The sequence below is a fragment of the Loxodonta africana genome, chromosome 2 (assembly GCF_030014295.1).
Source record: "Loxodonta africana isolate mLoxAfr1 chromosome 2, mLoxAfr1.hap2, whole genome shotgun sequence".
Taxonomy (NCBI): Eukaryota; Metazoa; Chordata; class Mammalia; order Proboscidea; family Elephantidae; genus Loxodonta; species Loxodonta africana.
In genome coordinates this window covers 74,956,026-74,968,562 of record NC_087343.1, presented here as the reverse complement: position 1 = coordinate 74,968,562, position 12,537 = coordinate 74,956,026, and the positions used below count along the sequence as shown (strand labels likewise).

General features: G+C 36.3%; 1 protein-coding gene across 3 annotated transcripts in view; it reads right to left on the bottom strand.

The window, feature by feature from the left end:
- The window catches only part of BDP1 (B double prime 1, subunit of RNA polymerase III transcription initiation factor IIIB), a 118,049-nt gene that overhangs the window by 73,659 nt on the left and 31,853 nt on the right, over positions 1 to 12,537 (bottom strand). For all 3 annotated transcript variants that reach the window (XM_064272962.1, XM_064272961.1, XM_064272963.1), the window contains exons 12-13: positions 6,514 to 6,672; positions 2,731 to 2,890 (exon numbers count right to left, since the gene is read on the bottom strand). In XM_064272962.1, the coding sequence (XP_064129032.1) occupies positions 2,731 to 2,890; positions 6,514 to 6,672 (319 nt within the window). The remainder of the gene's footprint in view (positions 1 to 2,730; positions 2,891 to 6,513; positions 6,673 to 12,537) is intronic.

Genomic DNA, 12,537 nt, shown 5'->3' with positions numbered 1-12,537 from the left:
AAACAAGATTATAATAATATAATGCAAAAAGTATGATTAAAAAAAAAGGTAGTTCACATAAAAGGAAGAAAAGTACACATTTTTAAAAGTGTTTTGGCATAAATAAAAAAACATATAACAACTTAAAGACAGCGAGGGTATAAGGAAGCAGGAACATTAAAATAACACTTGTAGCAATATAAACAGATTAAATCTTTTTGACTGTCAATTTCACAATGTATAACCAAAGCCATAAAAATATTTAAAATACTCTTTGACCCATTAAACCTACCACCTCTGAAAATTTATCCTTTGCCTGTTTTCCAAAGAAAGCCCTGGTTATAAAATTGTTAATTTTTACTTACAATATATATTTTTAATGGAAACAGCCTAAAAGTCCAACATTAGAGGAATGATTGGGTAAATTAACAATACTTTAACACAATACAGCCACTAAAAATATAAGACCCACGAAAGTGTAAGTGAAAAATGTCAGAGAATAATTTTTTAAATGCTATGATTAAAAACTACAGAAATCTTTAAATAGAGGGAGAGATAAAGGAGACCACGGAGAAGCATGAGTGCCTGTGTTTACATGAAAGAGGTATGGAAATAATTTTATGTATTGCTGCTTTGAGGTGCTGTCCAGTCAGCAACCCTATGTACAACAGAGTGAAATGTTGCTCAGTCATGCAACAACCTCACAACCGTTGTTATGCCTGAGCCCACTGTTGCAGACACTGTGTCAATTTATCTCATTGAAGGTCTTTCTCTTTTTTGCTGTCCTTCTCCAGGGTCTGACTGGTCCTGCCTGATAACGTGTCCAAAGTACATGAGATGAAGTCTCGCCATCCTTGCTTCTAAGGAGCATTCTGGCTGTACTTCTTTCTAGACAGATTTATTCGTTCTTCCAGCAGTATACAGTATATTCAATATTCTTCACCAACACCATAATTCAAAGGCATCCATTCTTCTTTGTCTTCCTTATTCATTGTCCAACTTTTGCATGCATATGAGGCGATTAAAAAAACCATGGCTTGGGTCAGGTGAAGCTTAGTCCACAATGTAGAAGATTTGCCCAAAGCAACAGGTCATTTGATTTCTTGACTGCTCCTTCTATGGCTGTTGATTGTGGATCCAAGTAAAATGAAATCCATGACAACTTCAATCTCTTCTCCGTTTTATCATGATGTTGCTTATTGCTCCAGTTGTGAAGATTTTTGTTTTATGCTGAGGTGTAATCCATACCAAAGGCTGTAGTCGCTGATCTTCATCAATAAGTGCTCCAAGTCCTCTTCACTTTCAGCAAGCAAAGTTGTGTCATCTGCATGACACAGATTGTTAATGAGTCTTCCTCCAATCCTGATGTCACGCTCTTCTTCATATAGTCCAGCTTCTCAGATTACATGTTCAGCATACAGAGTAAGTATGGTGAAAGGATACAACCTTGATGCACATCTTCCCTGAACTTAATCCAAGCAGTACCCACCCCCTTGCTCTGTTCTAATGACTACCTCTTGGTCTATGTACAGGTTCCGCATGAGCATAATTAAGGCGTTCTGGAATTCCCATTCTTCTCAATGTTATCCATGATTTGTTATGATTCACACAGTCGAATGCCTTTGCATAGTCAATTAAACACGGGTAAACATCTTTCTGGTATTCTCAGCTTTCAGCCAAGGTCCATCTAACATCAGCAATGATATTTCTCGTTCCATATCCTCTTCTGAATATGACTTGAATTTCTGTCAGTTCACTGTCAATGTACTGCTGCAACCGCTTTTGAATGATCTTCAGTAATATTTTACTTTTATGTGATGTTACTGATATTGTTCGAAAATTTCCACATTCTGTCAGATCACCTTTCTTTGGAATAGGCCAGGTACCTGTCCGTTGGCCAGGTAGCTGTCTTCTAAATTTCTTGATGAGTGAGTGCTTCCGGCATTGCATTCATTTTTTGGAAACACCTCAACTGATATTCTGTCAATTCCTGGGCCTTGTTTTTCACCAATGCCTTCAGTGCAGCCTGGACTTTCTTCCTTCAATACCATCGGTTCTTGAACCACACGCTACCTCCTGAAATGGCTGAACATCAACCAATTCTTCTGGTATAGTGCCTCTGTATATTCCTTCCATCTTTTTTTTTTTTTGGTGCTCCCTGCATTGTTCAACGTTTGGCCCATATAATCTTTCAGTACAACAATTTGAGGCTTGAATTTTTTCTTCAGTTCTTTCACCTTGAGAAATGCTGAGTGTGTTCTTCCCTCTGCGTCTTCTAACTCCAAGTCTTTGCACATTTCATTACAATACTTATCTTCTTGAGCCGCCATTATGTACCAAAAAAAAAAAAAACCATTGCCATTGAGTCGATTCTGACTCATAGCAACCCTGTAAGATAGAGTAGAATTGCCCCATAGGGTTTCCAAGGATCGGCTGGTGGATTCGAACTGCTGATCTTTTGGTTAGAAGCCAAGCTATTTATGTATAGCTGGTTTAAAAAATATTTTCAATAAAAATTTTATATAAGTAAACAAAAGACAGATTTATCACTACTGAAGACGTTTGAAATAGGACGTCCTAGCTTCTAAGAAAATGGATAAATGGGAAACTAATATGATAAGAATAAATCTAATATAAAGGTGCAAGTTCTTGTGTCTTTGTTTTAATAGTGGTTTTTTTTTTTTTTTTTTTTTTTACTATTTAGGAAAATTTTTTATAATTTTGTTCTCCATGAAATCTTTTACTCCATACCTTTTCAACTGAAGTTTCTGGATGTGAACTCTTATTCTTTGAGTCTGTTTTACCTTGTGAACTAACTGGTTTCTTCCCAACTGCTCTTGATAAATTGGGTTTAGGTCTCTGGAGTCGTCCTCTCACCGTCGGTTTAACATTTCCTGTTTGATCAGTTTCCCTAAAAAAATTAACATTTTCATGCAGTCATGTTCAATTGAAATTCTAAAAAATTCTAAAATAACCTACCCAAAGCCAGAAAAGAACTCCTTTAAAAACTTACTTCCAATAGCAGTAGCAAAAATGAAGAGCAACGAGGGGTAACTAGCCTGCTCTACAAGATACCAAAAATAATCTACACGACTGGCAAAATCTATTAAGAAAACATTCTGCATCCTGCTTTGGAGAGTGGCATCTGGGGTCTTTAACGCTAGCAAGCAGCCATCTACGATGCATCAATTGGTCTTAACCTACCTGGAGCAAAGAAGAATGAAGAACACCAAAGACACAAGGTAATTATGAGCCCAAGAGACAGAATGGGCCACATAAACCAGAGACTACATCAGGCTGAGACCAGAAAAACTAGATGGTGCCTGGCTACAACCGATAACTGCCCTGACATGGAACACAATAGAGAACCCCTGAAGGAGCAGAACAACCGTGGGATGCAGATCCCAAATTCTTGTAAAAAGACTAGACTTAATGGTCTGACGGAGTCTAGAAGGACCCCAGGGGTCATGGTCCCCAGACCTTCTGTTAGCCCAAGACAGGAACCATTCCCAAACCCAACTCTTCAGACAGGGATTGGACCGGACTCTGGGATAGAAAATGATACTGGTGAAGAGTGAGCTTCCTGGATCAAGTAGACACATGAGACTACGTGGGCAGCTCCTGTCAGGAGAGGAGAGGGCAGAAGGGGTCAGAAGCTGGCCAAATGGACACAAAAAGAGAGTGGGGAAGGAGTGTGCTGTCTCATTAGAGGGAAAGCAATTAGGAGTATACGGCAAGGTGTATATTAGTTTTTGTATGAGAGACTGACTTGGTTTGTAAACTTTGACTTAAAGCACAATAAAAAATTTTTAAAAAAATCTTCATAGCATCAGTAATTAAAACAGTGTGGATATGAATAGAGATAAATGGAACAGAATAGGAAATCCAGAAAATGATCTTTAAAAAAAAAAATACAATTTAGTATATGATAAAATAGCATCTCAAAACACTGAGGATAAGATGAAATACAAAATAAAATATTAAATAAGGAAATATTAAATGAAATTCTTTTAAAATGATGGAAAAACTGTTAACACCTAGAAATAAAACTGGCTCCATTCCTTACAATGTACTCATTATACATTTATACAAATGGACCAAAGGTTTAAATGATACCACAGGGAAGGCATGGATAAATTATCTTGTAATTTTAAAGTGAATTAAGCCTTTCTAAAATATGGTGAAAAGTTCAAGAATCCTAAAAGAAAAAACTGAGGAAGTTGACAAATTAAAAATAAAAAAATTATACATGGCCAAAACACCAAAAGCTAAGTCAAAAGTCAAACTACAAACCAGGAAAGCATGTTTGCAACTTGTAAGAAAAGTGGAACTTCCTTAATATATTAAGGGTTCAAAACAGTATGACCAAAAACCCTATTAAAAATTGGGCACAAATGTGGACAACTCTAAAAAAAAATGAAATGCAAATGGGTTTTAAATGTAAAGACACAGCATAATTGAACTGTACATGGGAAGACTGCTGAAATGGCAAATCTTTTGTTACCTATATATTTACCATAATAAAAGAAATATATTTTAAAAAATGCGAAGAGATGCTCAAATTCATGCCCAGTAAGAAAAGTACAAATTAAAACTAGAGTGAGATTGAAACCAAGAGAAAACACATGAATGAGCACATGTACACAAGCTTGACAAAATGTTAAGAATCAGATGTTCATTATACTATTCTTTCCAGTTTTCTTTAGGTTAGAAATTTTTCAAAACAAGAAACTGAGGGGGGAAAAAAAAAGAATGACATACCCCAGCCAAAAAAGGGAGTTGGGTAGCTGTCTCGATTGAACTGTATTCCCCCAAAATAAATGTCAACTTGGCTAGGCCATGATTCCCAATATTGTGTGGTTGTCCTCCAGGTTTGTGATTTGTTTTCCTATGTGTTGTAAATCCTAACCTCTGCCTGTGGCTAACGAGACAAGATTAGGTTATCTTAAGGAAGATTAAGGTGAGATGTAACACCCTTGCTCACGTTACATCCCTGATCTAAGGGGAGTTTCCCTGGGGTGTGGCCTGCGTCATCTCTTATTTTATATGAGATAAAAGGAGAGAGAGAAGGCAGCAGAGAGATAGGGGCTTAATGCACCAAGAGAGAAGCACCTGGAGTGGAGCCTGTCCTTTGGACACAGAGTCCCCGCACTGAGAAACTCCTAGACCCAGGGGAAGATCGATGACAAGGACCCTCCCCCAGAGCCGACAGAGACAGAAAGCCCTTCCTTGGAGCTGCCACCCTCAATTCGGACTTCTAGCCTCCTAGACTGTGAGAGAATAAACTTCTGTTTGTTAAAGGCATCCATTTGTGGCATTTCTGCTACAGCAGCATTAGATAACTAAGACAGTGGGTATAGTACACTGAAACCCCATTTTTTAAACTACTGGACCAGCAAAACTCCAGAAGTTTAACATCACTATTTATTGGCAAGGCTAAAGGGAGATAAGTATACTCCTAAAAAGAGTATATTAAAATTATACCTGTATATATATATGTGTGTATATATACATATACACAAACACACACACACATATATACATGCACATACATACATATCTCCTTTGAGTAAGCAATTTCAGTTTTAAAAACTTATCCTACAAATATACTTGCATACAGGCGAAAGGATATAGGTACGAGATTAATAGTTTAAGCATTGTTTGTAAAAACAACCCAATTATCAATAGGGCACCGACTGTATAAACTTTGATACATTCATACAACTGAATACTATGCAGCTATAAAAAGAACAAGGAAGGTCTTTATGAAAACACAGAAGAAAAACTGGTATGCATAGTATGCTACCATTAGATTTTTAAAAAGAGCCAAAAAAAATAGATAAAGAATACAGATTTATATTAACTTGAATATACATTTTTTAAAACCTGTGAAAGAGGACATGTAACACTAGTTACTTATTAGAGTGAATGGGGACAGGGTTGAAACGAGACTTTTCAGTCCGTACCTTTCTACACTTTTTGATGTTTGAACCACATAAATATATTTCCTATTCTAGAAAATAATCTAAATTTTTATTTTATACAAAAAAAAAATTTGATTCCAGATGTGAATCAAATGTGCTTTAATAAAAATAAGAATTCATAAGCTGAATAGCTTCCCTTTTGAGGTGAGGAGTTACAAGGGAGAAGAAAAGGAAGGCTACAATCTTTAGACATCTTTTCAAAAGGAGATTCCTGCAGTGCTCTTCTTTTTAGAGAAGATAGTAATTTAGCCAGTATCTGCATACTGAAAGACATAGTCACTCTCTTAAAGTCATCAATAACAAAATCTACTATTTCGATACCAGGCTCAAAAATAGCTCCGATCACATAAAAGTAAAATTTCATTGCAAATATTTAGGCTTGAGAACCTTGATGTCTCATTCTTAACGCCTCAAAGTATAATTACATATTAAACAGTCTACTGTCCCCTTCTAAAGGAAGAAACATTATCCTTTAAAAACCTTATCAAAATTTTAGAAATCTAGCCACAACAAAAATGTAGAAATAAATCCTACCATATAAAATACTTACAGTGACTTATTTTTAAGATCAACATTTCTTTCCCCTGTACAACTACTCTCAGTATCGTTCACCTCAGACAATGCTTTAGTTCCAACTTCTGAAGAAGGCAAATGTGAAGTGACTGATTCTGAAGACTCAGTTGATACTAACACGGCATCTTGTTGATTACTAAGGAAATGAAAACATATCAGGGAAAAAGATTCCTTAGTAATACATTTTTATATTATTTATTTTAAAAGTTTTTTTTTAAATACACAAATCCAAGACTCTGGAAGATGATCCTACATATTTGGAATAATCAAAACTGATTATTTTGGTTTTTCTATGATCCTTCTTGCATCATATTATAAAGAACTGTACCTTCAGAGTAAGCAGCAGCCAAAAATGAATAGAGAAAAGGCTTGGAAAAGTGTTCACGAATTCGCAAAATCACCAACTGCTAGTTACATGAAATGTACATGTAAAATCACAGTAATAGAAATAATCTTGTATTAAAATTGTATACAGGCAGTACTTGCTTTGCATGGTACCGAGTTAACTAGAAGTTGTGCAAGGGAGGACACAGCTGCTACACACTCAAGTTGCAGTTAATACTATACTATGTAAAGCAAGGACTACTTGTATTGTGAAATATTTCAACTAACAATAATCTAATTAACAAAAAAAAAGTTTCGACACATATGCACATTTTTGCCATACTATTTTTTTAAATTGTACTCTATGTGAAGATTTTACAGTACAAACTAGCTTCCCATTAAACAGTTAGTACACATATTGTTTTACAACATTGGTTAACAACCCCATGACATATCAAGAGTCTCCCTTCTCAACCTTGGGTTCTCTATTACCAGCTTTCCTGTTCCCTCCTGCCTTCTAGTCCCTGCCCCTGGGCTGTTGTGCCCTTTTAGTCTCCTTTTGTTTTCTGACCTGTCTAATCTTTGGCTGAAGGGTGAACCTCCGGAGTGACTTCATTACTGAGCTAAAAGGGTGTCGGGGAGCCATATTCTCGGGGCTTCTCCAGTCCCTGTCAGGCCAGTAAGTCTGGTCTTTTTTTGTGGGTTAGAATTTTGATCTACATTTTTCTCTAGCTCTGTCTGGGACCCTCTACTATGAACCGTCTCAGAATAGTCAGTGGTGGTAGCCAGGCACCATCCAATTATACTGAACTCAGACCAGTGGAGGCCATGGTAGGCGTGGTTCATTAGTCCTTTGGGCTTATCTTTCCCTTGTGTATTTAGTTTTCTCCATTCTCCCATGCTCCCAAAGGCGTGAGACCAGTGAATATCTTAGATGGCCACTCATAGGCTTTTAAAACCCCAGATGCTGCTTACCAAAGTAGAATGTAAAACATTTTCTTCATCAACTATGTTGTGCCAACTGAGCAACATGGTCCCCGAGACCATGGCCCCCACAGCCCTAAGCCCAGTAATTAGGTCCTGCAGGAAGCTTCAATGTGTCTGTAGAGCTTCCATGACCTTGCCTTGTACAAGTTGTGCGGGCTTCCCTAGGACTGTATACTGTCTTACCCTTCACCAAAGGTACCACTTATCTATTGTCTACTTAATGTTTTCCCACTCCCATCCCTCCCTTCCCTCGTAACCATCAAAGATTGTTTATTTTTGTGTATAAATCTTCTCATGTGTTTTTATAGTATTTGTATAGTATTTGTCCCTTTTGTGATTGACTTACTTCACTCAGCATAACGCCCTCCAGATTCATCCATGTTGTAAGATGCTTCACAGATTCATCATCGTTCTTTACCACTGCGTAGTACTCCATTGTGTGTATGTACCACAGTTTGTTTATCCATTCATCTGTTAATGGGCATCTACGTTGTTTCCACCTTTTTGCTATTGTGAACAATGCTGCAATGAACATGGGTGTGCATATGTCTATTCGTGTGATGGCACTTATTTCTCTAGGATATATTCCTAGGAGTGGGATTGCTGGATCATATGGTATTGCTACTTCTAGCTTTTTAAGGAAGCGCCATATTGTTTTCCAAAGTCATTGTACCATTTTGCATTCCCACCAGCAGTGCATAAGAGTTCCAATCTTGCCACAGCCTCTCCAACATTTGTTATTTTCTGTTTATTTGATTTGTACCAGTAATGCCAGGGTGAGACGGTATCTCATTGTGGTTTTGATTTGCATTTCTCTAATGGCTAGTGATCAGGAGCATTTCTTCATGTGTCTGTTATCCACCTGAATGTCTTCTTGGTTACTCTTTATTTTTTGCTCATTTTTTAAAAAAACTGAGTATTTGTCTTTTCCCAACGAATCAGTAAGAGTTCTTTACATACATAGTTTATTGGCTAGACTTTACACATAAAACCTCCCAATCAGTAGCCTTTCATTTTCTTCATGAAGTCTTTGCTAACAGAGTAATTTAATTTTACTGCAGTCAAATTTATTAATCTTATCTTTCAAAGTTTGCTTTTTGTCTCTTAAGAAATCCTTGCCTACTTGACATCATAAAAACATTTTCCTACTATTCTTTTAAAGTTTTAAAGATTTGCTTTACACAAGTAGTCTTTAATCCATCAGGTATTTAGGATATAGGGTGAAACAGAGATCTAATATTATCTTTTTAATATTTTAGCACTATCTGAGTAGTTAAGTCTATTGTGGCCCACTGATTTCTAATGCTACTTCTGCCATATCTCAGATTTCTAAAGGTCTCCTCCTAGACTCTACATTCAGTTCTACTGAGTCAATTTGGCTATCACTGTACTAGTGCCACACTACTTTAATTACTCTAGTTTTAGAAGTCTTAATAAATTTCTTCTTCCAAGTTGTTGCGTTTCAAAACTATCTTTACAACTCATGACCTTCTGCTCTTATATAACAATTTTAGAATCAGCTCACTATTTTTCAAAACCAACTGAGATTTTAGCAGTCACTTCAGGGTTGTTCTTCCACAAAATTAAGAAAAAGTCATGAGTATGGTTTCATATGTAGCTTGTGAAATTGTTCCTCTGAAGTCACACTTCATCACACTTTTCAAAAATAGACCATGACATAAAAAAGATAAGACTCACTAATAGCAATAATTACTCCTCTTCCACATATAATGATTTATTAGGTAATGGCTCTATATAGAGAAATGCTATTTTTGTGTGTGGTATACCATAATCTGGCTTTCATTTAAACATCTGTTCCTAATTTTATTTAATCAGTTCTAATATTCCCATTACATGCCACGAAGTCTAATAAAGGCAACACCCTTCTGTTAAACCATTATACTGAGAAACGGCAATGTCATCTCACACATCTGGTACACTAAAAGTAGCCACAACAACAAACCTGAAATTCAGCTCAACTCCTAACTAGACTGATTCTATCTCTCACCCTGACAGACCAGCAGCAGAGGTGTGCCCATTTCCAGGGACAACTACTGTTTATCTCAGTTTCTACTGTTATACATATGCTATCTGGCATTCGATCGAGAATTACAAGACACACACACAGAGACAAAAGACAAAGCAATCAACACAACCAGATTCAGAAATAACCCAGATGTTGAAATTAAGAGACATGCAATTTAAAATAATTATGATTAATATATTAAAAGCTTAGAGAGAACGGCCATCTAAGATACATCTATCGTCCCATCCCACGGAGCAAAAGAGAATGAAGAAAACCAAAGACACAAGGAAAATATTAGGCCAAAGGACTAATGGACCACATGAACCACAGCCTCCACCAGACTGAGTCCAGAATAACTAGATGGTGTCTGGCTACCACCCCTGACCACTATGACAGTGATTATGATAGAGGATTCTAGACAGGAAAGAGAAAAAATTTAGAATAAAATTCAAATGCACACACACACACACACACACACAATAACGACCATATTTACTGGTCTGACAGAGACTGGAGGAACCCCTGAGACTATGGTTCCTGGACACCCTCTAGCTGAGAACCGAAGCTATTCCTGAAGTTTACCTTTCAGTCAAAGATTACACAAGCCTATAAAACAAACAATAACACATGTGAGGAAACGTTCTTTTCAGATCAAGTACACAAGACCAAATGGGCAACACCATCCCAAAAGCAAAGATGAAAAGGCAAGAAGGGACAGGAAAACTGGACAAATAGAAACAGAGGAGAAGCCAGGGTGGAAAGGGGAAGAGTGCTGACACATTACAGGGATTACAACCCACGTCATGAAACAATCTGTGTAGAAACTTTTGAACAAAAACTAATTTGCTCTGTAAACTTTTACCTAAAGCACAATAAAATAAAAAAGCTTAGATAGAAAAACAGGATTAAAAAAAGCAGAAAAAAAAAAACCTAAAAAGTTCACACACCAGGACAGTCTGATTCAAACTGCTGAGAACAAAGAAAATCTTAGGGGCAATCAGAGGAACAAGATGACGTAAGAATTACAGCAAACTTATTGGGAGAAACTATGTGAGTCAAAGATCAACTGTACAAAAAACACTTTCAAAGTGTTAAAAGAAAAACAACCATCAACCCAGAATCCTTTATATAGCAAAAATATTTCTAAAAAATGAAAGAGCATTTTCACCACTGCTACTCAATATTATTATTATTCAATACTGTAATGAAAGTCCTAGCCAGAGCAATCAGGCAAGAAAAAGAAATAAAAGGAATCCAAATCAGGAAAGAAGAAGTAAAACTACCCCTTTTTGCTGATGACATGATCCTATATATATTCAGAAAACCCCAGTGATTCTACAAGAAAGCTACTAGAGCTAAAAAATGTAGCAAAGTGGCAGGATACAAGGTCAATACACAGAAATCAGTTGAGTTTCATCAGCAATGAGTATTCTGAAAAGGAAATTAAGTAAACAACTTTATTTAAAATAGTATTTAAAAGAATAAAATACCTAGGAATAAATTTAACCAAGGAAGTGAAAAACTTGTACACTGAAAAGTATAAATCATGACTGAAAGAAATTAAAGAAGTACTAAGTAAATGGATGGATATTCCATGTTCATGGATTAGAAGACTTAATATTGCTCATATTAATACAATGCAAAGCCATCTGTAGATTTAACACAATTCCTTTCAAAATTCCAACAGCCTTCTTTGCAGAAATGGAAAAACAAATCTTTAAATCTATATGAAACTGCAAAGAGCCCCAAACAGCAAAAGCTATCTAGAAAAAGAATAACAAAGTAGGAGGACTTGTACTTCCTAGTCTCAAAACACACTATAAAGCTACAGTATTCAAAACAGTTTGGTAACGGTATAATGTTAGCTATATAGACCACCAAACCAAATAAACCAAACTCACTGCCACCAAGTTGATTCCAACCCACAGTGACCTTATAGGACAGAGCAGAATTGCCCTGTAAGGTTTTCAAGGAGCAGGTGGTAGATTTGAACTGCTGACCTTTTGGTTAGCAGCCAAGCTCTTAACCACTGCACAGCCAGGGGACTCTGATGTATAGACCAGTGGAACAGAATTTAGAGTCCTGAAATAAACCCATACATCTCTGATCTACTGATTTTTCAACAAGGATGTATAGTACATTCACTGGGTAAAGAATACTCTCTTCAACAAGTGGTGCAAGGACAACTAGATTTCCACAAGCAAAAGAATGAAACTAGACCCATACCTCATGCTACATACAAAAATTAACTGAAAATCGATCAAGGACCTAAATGTGAGAATGTAAACTATAAAACTCTCAGAAGAAGCCATAGCAGTAATGCTTCAGGATCTAGTGTTTTAACAATGGATTCGTAGATAAGACACAGAAAGCATAAACAACAAAAGACAAAATAGATAAATCCCACCTCATCAAAATTTTTAAAAACTGTTCATCAAAGAACATTATCAACAAAGTGAAGAGACAATATATAGACTAGAAGAAAATTTTGGGGAACCATATATCTGAGAAAAAAAATTTTTTTTTAGAAGGGTTTAACAATCAGAATATTTTTATAAAAATTCCTATAATCCAACAAAAGATAAATGGCCCAATCAAAAAGTGGGCAAAGGACCTGAATAGACATTTCACCAAAGAAGAAACAGAAATGGCCAACAAGTACAT